This window comes from Bos indicus x Bos taurus, chromosome 23, assembly GCF_003369695.1.
Source record: "Bos indicus x Bos taurus breed Angus x Brahman F1 hybrid chromosome 23, Bos_hybrid_MaternalHap_v2.0, whole genome shotgun sequence".
Taxonomy (NCBI): domain Eukaryota; kingdom Metazoa; phylum Chordata; class Mammalia; order Artiodactyla; family Bovidae; genus Bos; species Bos indicus x Bos taurus.
The window spans coordinates 33,058,892-33,075,515 of NC_040098.1; the positions used below are offsets into that span (position 1 = coordinate 33,058,892).

Sequence of the window (16,624 nt, forward strand, 5' to 3'; positions counted from 1 at the left end):
CAATAGGAGGATACGACTATCATGGGAACTCACGGCCTTAAAGAGAGATGGCAGATCAACAACAAGTACACTGCAATTCAGTTCGGTGAGGTCAGGAAAGGAACACAATCACCTTGTGATTAGTAGTTCACTGGTGGCTTTTTCATGACATATTCAGCAGAGACATGGGTATGCAGGTCATTTTGCAGTTTGATGGTGGGTGAAGAGGAATGAGAGAGCAGAGGAAACAAGATAATTATTTTCAGAAAGTTTAGTTGGGAAGAGGAAGGGATGGGAATATAGCCAGAGGAGAACAGAGGGAAAGGAAGAGTGACCTAGTGGGGAAAGGAACCTGGCCCAGGGAAGCTTTGGGGAAGAAACGCTGGAATGGGAGTGAAGTTATGGAAGGACAGGGTGAAGAGACGGAGCAAGGTCTTTGAAAACACAATAAGGATTCAAATATAGGAGTCTGCCTTATTTGAAGGCATATAGAAAGAAAATATATAGAAAGAAAATGTAAAATCTGAAACAATCTTTAAGAATGGGATTCCAGGAAAAAGTCCATCAACAAATGAAAAAACAACCTACTTAATAGAAGAGAATATTTGCAAATGATATGTTTCCATGCATGCTAAGTCACTTCAGTCATGTGCAACTCTCTATGAACCCATGGACTGTAGCCCACCATGGGATTTCTCTGTCCATGGGATTCTCCCGGCAAGAATACTTGGAGTGGGTTGCTGTATCTTCCTCCAGAGGATCTTCCCGACCCAGGGATTAAACCTGTATCTCCTTCAGCTCCTGAATAGCAGGTAGATTCTTTACTGTTGAACCACCAAGGAAGCCCATCATATGTTTGAAAATGGGTTATATCCAAAATATAAAGAACTCATACAACTCAATAATGAAAAAAACCGACTTAAAAATGGGTAGAAGAACTGAATAGACATTTTCCAAAAGAAGGCATAAAAGTGGCCAACAGTTACATGAAAAGTGCTCGACATCATTAATCATCAGTGAAATGCAATTCAAAACTACAATGAGATATCATCTCATACATATTAGAATGTCCATTATCAAGAAAATAATAGATAACAAGTGTTGGTGAGGATGTGGAGAAAAGGGACCCCTGTACAATGTTGATGGGAAGGTAGTGGTGCAGCCACTAAAGAAAACAGTATGGTGATTCCTCAAAAAATTAAAAACAGAATTATTGCATGATCCAGCAGCCCCAGTTCTATGTATCCAAAAGAAATAAAAACAGTATCTCAGACATCTGCTGCTGCTGCGTCACTTCAGTCGTCTCCGACTCTGTGCGACCCCATAAACGGCAGCCCACCAGGCTCCCCCGTCCCTGGGATTCTCCAGGCAAGAACACTGGAGTGGGTTGCCACGCCCTTCTCCAGGGGATCTTCCTGACCCAGGGATTGAACCTGTGTCTCTTAGGTCTCCTGCATTGGCAAGTAGGTTCTTTACCACTAGCTCCACCTGGGAAACCCCATGTTCATTTGATTCACTCCTTTTCATTGTATTTAAATTCCATTACACACATGAGTAGGCATTATGGATGATATAATAATTATCCCAGGAGGCTGTGGAGAAGGCAATGGCAATCCACTCCAGTACTCTTGCCTGGCAAATTCCATGGACAGAGGAGACTGGTAGGCTGCAGTCCATGTGGTTGCTAGGAGTTGGACATGACTGAGCGACTTCACTTTCACTTTTCACTTGCATGCATTGGAGAAGGAAATGGCAACCCACTCCAGTATTCTTGCCTGGAGGATCCCAGGGACGGGGGAGCCTGGTGGGCTGCCGTCTATGGGGTTGCACAGAGTTGGACACGACTGAAGTGACTTAGCAGCAGGAAGCTGTTCTTATACAAGGTTAGCTAATTCAACTCTACCCATTATTGACCTAAACCACACAAACATATCCTAATTTCTAGCCCAAATTAAACATATTCTCACTTAAGCTTTGCATTATCAATATTAAACAGTTGCACCCATCACTTCATCACCCAGCACTCATGGTGGCCAACAGAATGGAGACAGATAGTGGTCTTAAACAACTGTGATTAAAAACTGGTCAAAACATTCAAACACTTAAGACTATACGAACATATTTCTAGTGCCCTGCCTCCCTCCAGTAGAAGCTTGGAAAGGGCCCCCACAAATGACAGGTTCTTGCTGAAGCTGAAGCTCCAATGCTTTGGCCACCTGATGTGAAGAGCCAACTCATTGGAAAAGACCCTGACACCAGGAAAGATTGAAGGCAAAAAGAGAAGAGGGTGCAGAACATGAGAGGGTTAGATGGCATCACTGACTCAATGAACATAAATCTGAACAAATTCTGGGAGATAGTGGACAGGGAAGCCTGGTGTACTGTAGTCCATGGTGTCAAAAAGAGTCAGACACAACTTAGTGACTGAACAAGTGACTGAACGACAACAATCTTGTCACTGAGAGCACTAAATAGATGTAACTGACATGCTGAAGGCCCCGACATTCCAAGGCTGTGCCATGCTCCTTTGAGTCTCCAGAATAAGCATTTTTAATGAATATCTGGTGAACTGAGTTAAAGCACTAGTGTATGGTCAGGCCTCTCAAGGTGGCTTATCTCTTAGTCTCTGTACATCGCCTGCTTGACCTACACATGCTTCACCTACACTCTATTCACAGGAATGTGCTTTCCACTGCTCCTTAGGCCAGAACGGCTCCACCTGCTAGTTTATTAAAGGGAAACAGCTGTGCTCATGATCGTTAACCTGAAGGGCTGGGAGGGAAGTGCCCTGGCTGTTGGTTTCCCTGGTAACTGATGAGCCAACCTCCTTGATGTCATTCCCCCTATAAATGGTAACCTCCCCCAGGCCCAGCCCTTCCGTGTTTTGCTCCTTGGTTGCCGTATGCTGTGGAGGTGCTGCTCTAGGACCTGGCTTCAGACATATACGGTCTCCTGTCCAATAAGCCCCTGCTGTCTTCATCACTGTCTCCAGGTTATTTCTTTGGTCTCAAGGCTGGGCAAGTACAAGGCTTGCAGGGTGCAGAATGGTGAGTCAGCCAGAAGATGGAGGAAACTCTTGTGAGTGCGAGATGTTAGGAAATAAGGACAAGGAACAGAAAGTTGCAGGGGTGACTCTGAACATGCGGGCTGTTCACTAGCATATGGGGCCTTGTGGCAGCTGTCTACTATGAGAAGCATCTTTCTCTTTCCATTATGTTGACAATATCCTGTTAACCACAGAGCCTCTTTCTAGTTTAAAAGTAGCAGGCCCATGATCATGGCTCATTAGATTCCAAAGAGATAGCTGGTGAATAAGCCACTGTTTGGGGTCTAGAACAGCTGTGTGTGGGATTCAGGACCCCCCATGGACATAAGTAGTGATGAGGGAATCCACTTTTGCAGCCATGAAGTTCAGGAATGGGTCGGTGAGAATGACACACAGTGGCATCTTCCCCTGCCTCACAACTCCATTGCTGCTGGGGCTGCAAATGAGTTGCTTCAACATTTGAGACAGGAAACCCACTCCTTCAGCAGTGAACACATCCCAGGAGCAGTGGTCCCAGTGCTGACACCATCTTAACTCAGAGGCAACTAGTCATGCCATCGAGTTCACTAGTTGACCACTGAAGGACTGTTGCCAACTGTTGGTCAGGACAATAATGCACTTTTGCCCTCATCATTGGATCTTCCCCAGTGAACCACATTGTAACAACATGGCCCTGAGACTGGCAGGTAAGTCCCATGGTTTGGATTTGCAGCCTTATGGGGAAGAAAATTAGAAAGGGACTTACAGGTTTCACCTGTCTCCTCCTCCTGGGCCCCACCTAAAAGGACTAAGGTAACTAATCTAGGCCCCCTACTGGAGAAGGATGCCATTCTACTAACCCTGAGGTCTTGTTATATGATCTCGCCAGTATTCAGCCCTCAGCTATGGGGTCTGCAGGTGGATGGGTAGTGAGGTCCTCAGGCCAGGACAGAAACCCCAGGCAGGGGTGCTATTACCTCAGAATGCAGGTACTGCTTGTATTTTGCTTAATGGTCATGCTCTCCCCTGTACTGCGCCTGTTAACTTATGTCTCATCCCTAGTCTGAGCAGAGGAAATCTGTTCACAGACTGGGTGACAATAGTGGTCTCCCTATGAAATGAGTTAGATTGCTGGGTCTACAGGGAGATGCCAGTGTGGTCCTCCTTTGGACCTTCCATGAAAAATTGACCCAATAAGGGCCTGACTAAAGTTTGCCCACCTCTTAGACTCCTAACACTCTTTAGCTGCTATCATCTATATTGCATTTGTGGTATTTAGTTGCAGTTCACCTCTGCATGCCTAACCCCAGGGTAATGTGGAAGGTCAGTAGTGGGGGAGCAAGATTGTAAGGATCGTGCAGGACGTATAGGGGAGGGGTGTTCTGTCAGGCCGCTCAAGGTGGCTGTTCTCCTGCTCTCTCTACATCTGCTCATCCCATGCCTGCTTCAGCTCCTCCCTACCCACACTACCGACCATCCTTCAAACTTGCTGCAGCCCCAGTTAATGATTGTTCTAACTTTAGATCAGAGCATTTCCATTATAATTACTTATCAAAGGGGCCATGAGAGGCATGCCCCTCTGCTGGTTTCCCTGGTAACCAATGAGCCAACTTGACTCAGTCCCCCACGTGAGCATGCTTTTCCCCCTGCCCCTTAGGCCAGAATGGCTCCACCTGCTAGTTTATTAAAGCAAAACATCGGCCCTCATGATGGTTGTTAACCTGAGGGGCTGTGAGGGATGTGCCCTTGTTGCTGGTTTCCCTGGTAACTGATGAGCCAACCTGATATCAATTCCCCTATAAATGGTAGCCTCCTGGCCCCACCACCCCAACCCAATTAAGACTGCTGCCACGTCCTGCCTGCCTTCCTCCCCACATGGGGTCTGTCACTCCAGAACCTGGCTTCAAACATGTAGGATTCTCTATCCGTTACACCACTGATGTTTCTGTCAATGACTCTAGGCTTATTCTTCAGTTTCGAGGATGGGCAAGTACAGGGCTTGCAGGCCTGTGGGGTGCAGCCCAGAAACCAATATCTTCCAAGTGTCCCTTCCCACTTCATTGCATGAGTTTCAAGCAGAACTATCTGTCTTAAAGAGATTCTGGTAAAACTGCTCCTTTAGTTTTTAACTGCAGACCCCTCTCTCCTCATGAAGTCTGAAGGGCTGAACCACACTCACTTTTACTCTCTAAATAATTGCCCCTATTTACTATGCCATTGTTACTGAATCGGCATTATTGAGATTCTGTGCCTGGCTCCATCATTCTTTTTCTTTTTCTTTTTTTCTGATTTTCCTCATTCCCAGAGGATCTTTAGTCACTTATGAAGACATTCCTGGTGAGAATTACTCCATTGGATTTCTCCATAAACCAAACATATTTTGATCTGACTATTATTAATAGAAACAGCTTAGGTTCATCCTGAGATAATCCCTACCTTAGCTATATGTGTGCTAAAAAATTAATGTAGAGGTTCTTTCCCATCAAAAAGAAATCTTCAACTACATGCAGTAACTGCAATACACATCCTCCATGTGCCTTAACCAGAATGCATACTAATTTAAGGTGAGCTTTCATTTCCAGTACCTGGCACCTATTTGCCTTCCTAGAGAGCTGCCTAGGAGCCTGTTTTGCCTACCAACAGGAACATGCCTGAGAATTTATGTCCTCCAGGAACAAGAGGCCAATAATTCATTGCCACAGAGATATAAATACTCCAGCTTCCTTGCTCCTACTCTGAGACAAAATCTACACTGTCTCTCAAACTCCCTAAGAATTGATCTGAAACTTACTTGATATCCCTTCTAGATCTTCTCTGACGGTTTTTCTTGAGAATGTGTGCTAATAGATCATTTTCATAGGAATTATTTCAAGATCTGGTTCTAGAGGATTTGATCCAAGACAACTGTTTCTACAAGGGAACCTAGGAGACAGGCTCGGGATAGACTTCTGGAGTTGAATCACTCAAGTCGGATGACACAAGGACACATTTGATATTAGTAAAGGTAGCAGTAGTCGTCTTGGCCTTCTGTAACAGTAGCAGAACATTGGGATGGGAAGTGAGATACAGGTGAAAGGGCATGCACTGGCTTAGTCAATACTTCTAGTCTTGAGAGATATGGAGAAATAGCAATTATAACAACTTCGAGGTTGGCTGTGTGTTGGTCAGAACCACTGAGGGACTCAAATGGGAGAATTATATCAGAGCATGATACGGAAGATCCCCTGGAGGAGACCTTGGCAACCACTCTAGTATCATTGCCTGGAGAATCCCCATGGACAGAGGAGCCTGGCGGGCTATAGTCCATGAGGTCGCAAAGAGTTGGACATGACTGAGCGACTAAGAACATGATATGAAAGTCAGAAAACCTCCATGCCGGCACATAGATATTACAGTCTCCAATAGAGGGAAGACATACTCTAAAGACTAGATTCAAGATTTGATTGTTAGATTAGCAAAAACACAAGACTATTTAAAGGCACCAAATGTCTTTTATGCTAATATCACATTTTAGATAAACCTGAAACTTATTTGCTCTGCTATTGGCAGATAGCAGCCTCTCTGAAGACTGTTCAAGTTCTATTCTCTTTTCCTTTAATACCTAACAAATAATAAACCTAACATGAGACAAATAACTAGGTTAGATCCTGCTGCTGCTGCTAAGTCACTTCAGTCGTGTCCGACTCTGTGCGACCCCATAGTCGGCAGCCCACCAGGCTCCCCCATCCCTGGGATTCTCCAGGCAAGAACACTGGAGTGGGTTGCCATTTCCTTCTCCAATGCATGAAAGTAAAAAGTGAAAGTGAAGTTGCTCAGTCGTGTCCAACTCTTCAGGACCCCATGGACTGCAGCCTACCAGGCTCCTCCATCCATGGGATTTTCCAGACAAGAGTACTGAAGTGGGTTGCCACTGCCTTCTCTGAGGTTAGATCCTAGTGTGTCTTAACTGGAATAGTTCTGGTCCCACTAAGGGAGGGGAGGGACTATTCACCAACAAAGTATCAGGGATCTGGAGAGTGTGCCTGAAATATGGGACCAGGGTTTTGGGGCAAAATGTAAGGCTGGATAAGGGAGACTTTGACAATATGGGGATACAATACTATGACTCAAGAGACTTGATGTTATATAAGCCTAAATGGAACACCTGAAATTGTCCACTACTGGCAAATTAGCAATTCAAAAGCAATACTGCATGGCAGGTGGAATAGCAGAGAGTAATGCCATTTTAAAAGATTTACAGGATACTAGGATGATGGCCTCTATCATGTTCCCATTCAACTCACCATTTTGTGGCCCCAGCAAAAATGGATTATAACAGAAGATGAAGAATTACCATAGACTTAATCCAATGACAGTGGGTGCTAAATCGCTTCAGTCGTATCCAACTGTTTGGGACCCTATGGACTGTAGCCTGACAGACTCTTCTGTCCATGGGATTTCCCAGGCAAAAATACTGGAGTGGGTTGTCATTTCCTTCTCCAGGGGATCTTCCTGGCCCAGGGATCAGACCTGCATCTCCTGCACTGGCAGGCGGATTCTTTACCACTAGTGCCACCTGAGAAGTCCACTTAATTCAATGGTAGTCTTAATTGCATATGTTTTGCCAGATGGCATATCGTTAATAGAACTTTATTTTCAGCATGTATAGAAGTCCTAGTTCCCAGAAAAGAGGAATACTTCCAGGAGTGGGCTCAGTAAGGGTTCCAAAATCCCTAAAACTATGAGTGCTGACTTGTCATGTTGGGATCCTCTTGCTGATAGACCCGAGAGCAAAAGAAAGGAGTCACCAGACTGGCCAGAGTAATTAACCCTGATCATTATGAGATGGTTGGTTACTACTACATAATAGGGACAGGGACAAGTATGTCCAGAGCTTGGGAAATCTCGTGCCCTTTTTAACTATGAATAGGTAATTACAGCACCTACAGTAGAGTTGTGACATCAAACCTCCAGAGATGAATTATTGGGTCACCATACTCTGCAAGCAACCCAAAGCAACAAAAGGACTGGCCAAGAGAGGAGACCTGTAAGAGGTGGATGAGGGAAGATGGTGAATATCAGTTAAGTCTTTGGGACGATTGCAGCTGCGGGCAGGTAATGTTTCATTAATTTTTTCTTCCTAAAGAATCAGTGCTATGAACTTAATTCAATAGAGAATGGAACTGGATAGTGTGAAGAACAGCAAGCTGTCAGTGTTCTGCCCGTATCTTCTGGGGTCTTTTACATTTTGGGGCGTGAATACCAATGCCCCTTGTGCTTTCATTGGCAATAGCCAGCACACCCATCACTTGGTTTGAGGGCTGTCCTTGGGCTGCTGGAACCTACTTGCCGGTGCCAGCCGGCAAAGTCGATCAGGTCCTGAGAACATGCACGACACGGCTGAGAAAGAAAACTACAGCAAAAGAATACTACAACAAAGATGGGGTCGAGAGGATCAGACACATCTCCACAAAGGGAAGCGGTCTGACCACGACTTTATTCAGCATCTTATATTTATACAGGAGAGCGTGAGAAAGACAAGACAGTTAACATTTTTTCTTGGTTGACCTGTACATCTTACAAAAAGTCACAAGAAATCTTGAGAGCATGGGAATGGCACCCTGTTACTATTTCTTACACCAGATAACATTTCCCTGTGAGTGAGAAGTTTGTCCAGAACTCCAGGTGTCTGCAGTAAATAATTGCCTAATCTCTGGGGTGGCGGGACAGAGAGCTATGTTTGCAAGCAAACCCTCAAGGACTGAGGGAGCTCCCAGAGCTGTGTCCTTCAGACACAGGACCCCGTTCTCATGGGCAGCTCCCCGCACTACTTGACCTGTACTCACTGAAAGAAGTGCCTGGGGACTCAGGACCTCCCGGAGGCAGCCCTTGGCCAGTGATAGATAGATGCTGGCATATAAATACTCCAACTTCTTTAGCTTTGGTTAGAAAAACTCTGAGGTATGGCCTAGGCTATGCCCATTGCTCCCTTGCAGAATTAACCCCAAATTACCTTCCTCCAGATTTAGGTTGTTACCACACCCTTGTTTGCTCGCCTTTCTTTTTCTCCTTACTTCCCTACTGTCTTTATTGTTTTTCTGAAAATACTACCTATTAAATCACTTTTACAGGAATCTTGATCTCAAGGTCTGCTTCTAAAAGAGGCAAAAAATTTATTCGAGTAATAATGTTAGTGTTATTTTTATATTAATATGATTATATTACAATAAAGCAAGAAAAGTAATTAAGAACCAAGGTGTTCAACATAAAGGGAAAATGCAAGAGTATAAAATTCAACTTTTAAAAAAATTGCTATAATATTCAGTTTGATTTGGAAATATTAGAATTTTTTTTCCTAAAAAATACTTTTTCTGAGTTCTTCCACTGAAATAGCTAGATGCACCCCAATGCCTAGTATGTGGTCTCTTAATATTGTTTCTTTCTGAAAGGAACCAGCAGTCCTTTAGCAAGTCCAGGTCTGGGAACAGAAAATATATGAGGACCCTAGAAAATACTGTGTGCTAGAAAACAAACTATCCAAGATCACTAGGGTCATGTCATAATGACACAGGAGCCAGCTTGAAGGGACTCCTGCTGGCCAAAGAAGAGATAATTTGAGCATCAAAATAGAGTAAGGACTGATTCCATGAGGTCATTTTACTTGGTCATTTTTACTACGGCATTGAATTATTACTCTGAAAAGTTTTAAGTACTTATCCTGACTTTCCTATTAAATCTGTATTTCAGGGTAACCAAATATTTGACTAGGTGAATTTCCTTCCTATTTTGTAGAAAATTGCAGCTCATAAATGAAGGCACAATAGTATTCTAGAGTCATCATTTTGCAATTTATAATGAAATAACAGTTCTAGGTAACATTAACAACCACCAAAAACCACAGGTGAAAGGTTGATAAGTACTTTGTTAGTGGATAAGTCAAGCTGAGAATATCTGAACACACTGATCAGTTTTACTAAAAGTGAGACAACCTGCTGTGGTGAAAGCCATCAGACACCCCTACGAAGTACTCTTTTCCTGAATCTAACCAATTCTACGTACCCAGAGTTTTCAGGATGTAAGGGGATAAAGAAATATATCAAATGACATAGAAAACAATTAGTCAAATCAATTATTAGAATAATTCTGCAAACGACTCTTATGTTGTAGTGTTTTAAATAACAGCAAATAGAAAATGTGGGTGGGTGGAAGACTGTTATGAAATTAGACCTGAGAGCCACAACAATTAAGTGTCATATGTGGATCTTGTTTGGGTCCTCATTTAAATAAATAGAGTATAAATGAATAACTTTGAAGCAATTAGGAAAATTTTCATGATATTAGATGATATTAAGGAGTTATTGCTTATCTGTTAGATGTGATGATGGCATGTTTTCCCAAGTCCTAATGAATTATATGGCCATTCTGTACTTTTTGTTGGAGAAATGACATGATATAATACAGAAAACCACTGTTGGGTATGGTATATGGAAACTCAAATGGCCAAATATTGAAAATTATGAAAACTGGTTAATGGGTCTGTGGTTATATTAGATTGATCTACTTTTTTTCCTATGTGTTTGAAACTTTCCATAATAAAATGTTAAACTTAAAAACTTAATAAGGAAAACACAGAATCCAGATGTAGAATCCAGAAGCAATTTCGAAGGGTATAACAAAGCAGTATAAAGCTTTTGGGTCAGCAAACAGAATGATGGTTCCCTCCTGGGTAATCAGTACCTAGAACTGGGGATATTGACACCAGATGGGAAGGTTGTTTGCTTAAAACATGGACATTAAACAACTGTTGACCTAGGACTTTCAGTCAATAAATGGGCCCCTTTCCCAGAAAATGTCAGAAATTGACAGCCTTTGTGTCAGATAGGACAAATAGTAAAAACATCCTGAAAGAGCCAGATAAAAATCAGCATAACCTGGACTTCAGAAAAAGAAAAAATCCAGGTGAATATAACAAGGTATCAAAGACTCTTGGGCAAATGAGTTAAAGTTTTCAACATATTGTAAAATATTTTTATTGGAGTATAGTTGATTTACAATGTTGTATGAGTTTCAGGTGTACAGCAAAGTGAATCATATATATATATATATATATATATGTATAAATTACAAGTTGTATATATAGTCACTCTCTTTTAAAATTCTTTTCCCATATAGGCCATCACAGAGTATTGAGTTCCCTGTGCTACACAATAGGTCCTTATTAGTTATATATTTTATATATAGTAAGTAGTGTGAATATGTCAATCCCAATTTTCCAATCTATCTCTCCCCCACTTACCCTCTGGGACCCATAAGTTTGTTTTCTGTATCTGTGACTCTACTTCTGTTTCAACATTTCTTTTTTTTTTTAGAAAATAACTTGATCATGTTATAGAGCATCTTCTATGTGCCAAACATATGTTAAGCACTTTGAAAGCATAAAAAACTTTAAAATGCTTCAGTATGTAAGAAATTATAGTGCAAAATTTTTGATTTCAGGGCTTAGATGTCCCTATCCAGTAGCTTGTCTTCAAAGAGTTCCAAGGTAAGATGCTCCCAAGTACTGCTATAGACAGGAGGCTTAACAAGGAGAACTTACAGTCATTGCAGGGGAAGCCATGAGGGAAGTCACAGTCCTCAGAGAACACACCTCAGTAAAATGCCCCTCTTTCTGAGTAGCTTGAATACCAAACAGATGTGACCTTTGGAAGAGATGAGGGGGGATGGGGAGAGGAAACAAGAGGAGAGGCAGAAGGGAAAGGAGGGAAGAAGGAGGATGGAAAGAAGGGAGGGAAGGAAGATGGGGCAGAAAGCCAGTAGGACATTTACAAAGCATTTAGAACACCATAGCATGCCTGTCAAAATAGCACTGTAGACATGGAGCCACCCTCAATAGAAAAATCCTGGAAACTCTTATGGGACAGGCAGGTTCTGCCTCCTAATAGAGAATGAGCCTGGGGGGTGGCAGGGCAGGGCAGGGTGGGGCTGGGGGGGGGTTTGTCTATTAAAGTCAGGAAATGACTGGCAGATTTCTAGGAGGTTTCTAGTCCCTTGGATGATTTTAAGACTCCCTCCCCTCCCCTGAAGATTCAAGACAAAAATGTAAGTGAAGTTAAAAATTAAATTTTTAACTTTGACCTAGGGAGATCAAAGGATATGGTGAAGGATTTAAGTGGCTGAAATTAGCAAATCCAGAAATTCAATATTTTTAAAATTTGACAGGCAAGTCTTCACAGGACAAAAAGGAATCACTTTTCTGTCCTAAATCAGGTTAGTAACTATATGCTTATATATTATTCATAAAGTGAAGTTTAGAATTAATTCTCCAGAAGGATTAATAAGGACGGTTTCTATTAGAGATTTTATCAAAGCTATTTAGCAATCTGAGGAAATTTGGACGGGGGAGTTGGACAAAATATATATTTTTATAGATTTTTCACAAGGGAAAGAAAAAAAACATTCCTAGGGATGAGTTTGAGGTGGACAGTTATGTCAATAAAGGAAAGAGAAGTGTGTATTGTGTGGTGTTTAGTCCTTGTGTATGTGTGAGTGGCATGGAGAGTATGTGTGCTTGAGGCGGTGGTGGTGTGTGTGTGTGTATATGTATACAGAAATAAATGGCAGCCCCAGATGTCCCAGTGGGTAATAATGGTGGTTGACAGACTGCTCATTTATATATACTTTACAAACCCAGCCTTAGAAATTTTAAGTATTTTTTGAGCATCTGATGTCATACATGCTGATATAGACAAAACTCTTTGATTCACCCACTTTGTCGAGCTTCCCACTGACAAATGCAGACCTGGCAGCAGGGGTCATTTTGTCCAGGGTAGTGAGGAGAATGATTTGCCTCTCCTTGTAAAAGCATTTTTTTTTAATTTTTTTTTATTTTTAAACTTTACAATATTGTATTGGTTTTGCCAAATATCGAAATGAATCCGCCACAGGTATACTTGTGTTCCCCATCCTGAACCCTCCTCCCTAATCTCTTAGCTCGACGAAGGTATAAGAAAAACAAAGAATTGTATGTTACCTTTAATTCCTTTTCTGACATCCTTCCTTTCTTTTTGTACATCCAAGTTTGTTGTTTAGTTGCTAAATCACGTCTGATTCTTTTGCGACCCCATGGGCTGTCCTTGGTATTTCCCAGGCAAGAATACTGGAGTGGGTTGCCATTTCCTTGTCTGGGGGATCTTCCTGACCTAGGAATGGAACCTGAGGCTTTTGCCTCATCTCCTGCATTGTAAGCAGGTTCTTTACTGATGAGCTACCTTCAGTAATCTGCTTCTGTCTGAAAAGCTTCCTTTCTTTCACATTCCCTACAGGGTAGATTTCCTGGCAATGAATTCTCTCAAGTTTTGTTTGACAGTCTTTCTCTTTCACTTTGGAGGGATATCTTCGCTAGATATAGAATTATGGATTGGCAGGATGTCTTGTTTGCTTTTTAGAGTTTTCAGGTTTTCTGTGTATTTTGTAATCAACAAAAATATCATAAAAGTGAAATGTCAAAACAATGGGTACTGGTATGACAAAGCAAGTTTCCCTTGGATTAATGTTTTAAAGCAGAGAGAGGTGCTAGGTGGATTTTAACCAGTTCTTCCCTCTGTAATGCTGATGTCAGTGTGTTTTGCACTTGCAGGGGATAGAAAACAAACTCTTCAGCAAGAAGAAAAACAACCATAACACCATTATGCAAGTGGATAACCAGGTCTCTCCAGGGAAAGGTAGAAATTATTCTCTATGACATAGGCTTCCTTCTTCTTAAACAGGACACTATTGATTCCATGTGAGATTTTGTCCATAAACACATGCGCTAAAATGTAAAGCATCTTAGAAATGTTCAGGAAAGGAGGTGGGGGGGGGGGGGTGGAAAATATCCCTGCCATGATTTTCCATTAGAAAAACCCTAAATAAAATAACCCACATACCAAGATTATTCATACTGTTATTTTGATTCTTATACACCTGTCAGTTTATCACTTGGTAGAGAATGTCAGAAAGAGGGGGGACTATTTTGGTTCTACCTCAAGGAGACAGAGAGACAGATACATGGATGGAAGTGAGGCAGGATGAATGTTCTTGAGTCACTGCACCCTTCAACATCAACAGCTGGATATTTACAGGATATTTTTTAGATTGTTTATCTCAAGTAGGGCAGGGGAAAAACAATATGGAATTACTGCTATCAGATTAGCATTATATCTACACTAAGGGGGACAAAAATCCTAGAAGAGAGGGTGGGCTACAAATTGCATACTTTTTCAATTTATATAAATATTAGTGGCCTATTTTATATTTCTTCTTGTGTCAATTTTGATAATTATTTTGGTATTTTCATATTGTCCCTTTGTATTCAAATTATCTAGTCTAGTGTCTGTGTGCTCAGATGTATCCAACTCTTTGTGACCCTGTGGACTGTAGCCCACCAGGCTCCTCTATCCATGGAATTTTAATTATATGTGAACATATAAAAGATATAAACATATATATATATGTATATAAAATTGATTTCTGCCTTTATGTTTAACATTTACTTCTTTTTAGGATCTTTGGGTTCATCCATTGTTCATTTTCCAAGTCTTTGAGTTCTCTCTTTTTAATAAATATGTTCTGAGGTGTAGAATTTGCTCTTTCCAGAGCTTGACATGTAGTATCTTACTGTTACTCAGTCCCAAGCACTTTAGAACACTCCTTGTGATTTCTCTTTTTGTGTGTGATTTCTTTTTTTGAGTTTCAGATTTTTTGTTCTTTGTTTTTATTGACTTATAGTTGATTTACAATGTTATGCTAATTTCTGCTATACAGCAAAGTGACTGTTAAACACACCTATACCTTTTTTTTATATTCCTTTCTAAACTCCTATGATTCCTTTTTTTCAAGACTTATTTAGAAATAATTCATATTGTTTCTGGAGCAATGTAGAGAAAAGAACAAAACTCAGAAGGGTACCCTTAATTGACTGTGACAAGCCCTATCCCACACATGGTGAAGATAGCTTCCTCTTTGCCCTCTAGAGGCTTTTTTTTCCTCATCTAGGAATTTTCCCACTGTTTCCTTCAGATTTTCAGGTCTACTTATTCCCCTTTTGCTTTTGAGAATTTTAAAAAGGATGAGGTTGTTTAGAAAGCTTTGACGCAAGTCATCTCAGTGTGCATGTATACGTGTGTGGTTTGAAATGTTTTGCAGATGACCCAAGGCCAGTGAGTTTAAAGGCAAAGGAAGGGCTGGGTAATGATTAAATTTCTAAGACTTTTTTTTCTTCCTTTTGCTCAATCTCAAGGTTCAAACAGGGCAAAAATTTTTGCCTCCTGGAAAAGGTTAGGAGGCAATGGATTTTCCCCTCACTGACTCAGCAAGTCTTTGGCATCTAAACATTTAAGGAAAGAGTCACTTACTAGACTCTTCCATTGCCAGGGCATTGGTGTCTGATTCCTGTTGCCCCGTTCTCTGGGAGGCAAAAAGCAACCTGAGATCAAATGTCTTCAGGGAAAAAATCTTCCTTCAATGATCAGTCTATGCCTTGAGGACTCTGTCTTCACAAAATCTTTGGCCTGAGTATCTCATCTTTCCTGCCAGATCATTCACACTTTCAATGAACTGTTAACTTTAAATAAATTTTTATCTCATATTCTTATCTGTTTACAAAGGGAGATCTGTCAAGAAACTAACTTTCCAGGTACTAATGTTACTTTTTTCACTTTATAATATATCTAAATGGAATCCTACAGTTGTACATAAAGAGCTTCCTCATCATTTTTTAAAGTTGCATATGAATTTGGTATGACTATATTATAATTTATTTAGATAATTTATATAAAGTTATCTAATTTATCTAATTTAAAATCTTCTACTGTTTCAAACAATTCTTCAAAAATGTACAATGATACAAAATTCAATTCAGTGGGATCATTGAAAAAAAAAAACTTATGTAACTAAATAGACTCAAATATGTAAAGCAAAATTAACACTATTTTTAAAAGGTACAAAAATCCTAATAAAACATTAGCAAAACAAATTTTTTTTTAATTTTAAAAATTGCAAAAACTAAGTCCAATCCTAGAAATGAAAGAATAGTTTTCTATTACAAAGTAAATAATTGTCATTCAATACAAATTAAAGAAGAAAACTATATGATGATCTCATTAGATACAAAAAAAATCTTTGAGATTAACATTCATTCCTGATGAACACTATTAGGTAACTATGACTATGTGATGGACAGTACTCTAAGACGGCCCCTTTGCACTCTTGGGTGGAACCAAAGGGCAGAGGATTAAGCAGAGAGCTCAGAGGGCAGAGCCAAGGGCCATAAGGATTATCCCCAGGCCTCAATAAAAGTTCAACATTTGTCTAACTGAACTTCAAAACTCTTATTGATCAGTGACTTCTTTTAACACTCCATTTCTCCCCCTTTTGAAACTGGAATGTCCATATCAATTATCCTATGCCTGTCCCACCATTATAAGTAGAAACACTGCGAGTGTGTAACTTGTCTCTCTAATTTCACAAGTTCGCTGAGAGATACTGTTCCCATAGTGGGTTACTTTTAGAAGCTTTCTCCGTATTTGTTTTAAATTTTGTAAATTTGAGCTGACATTTTGATGAGGATTTGGACTTGAATTGATAGTGTAATGAGATGAGACC

The 16,624-nt window shown here is 40.8% G+C and overlaps 1 protein-coding gene across 18 annotated transcripts in view; it reads left to right on the forward strand.

Annotated features, from left to right (window-relative positions):
* Nucleotides 1-11,506: 11,506 nt before the first annotated feature.
* SLC17A1 (solute carrier family 17 member 1) overlaps nt 11,507-16,624 on the forward strand; it is a 237,188-nt gene continuing 232,070 nt past the window's right edge. For 13 of the 18 annotated variants that reach the window (XR_003507972.1, XR_003507976.1, XR_003507974.1 and 10 more), the window contains exons 1-3: nt 11,507-11,525; nt 12,203-12,250; nt 13,620-13,704. Coding sequence is in view for 8 of the 18 variants with exons in the window: in XM_027524076.1 (XP_027379877.1) it covers nt 13,671-13,704 (34 nt within the window). In the remaining 10 variants the exon portion in view is untranslated. Of the gene's footprint in view, nt 11,526-11,996; nt 12,083-12,122; nt 12,251-13,619; nt 13,705-16,624 lie in introns of those variants that run through there. The other 5 variants (XM_027524078.1, XM_027524081.1, XM_027524079.1 and 2 more) reach the window with 4 other exon arrangements.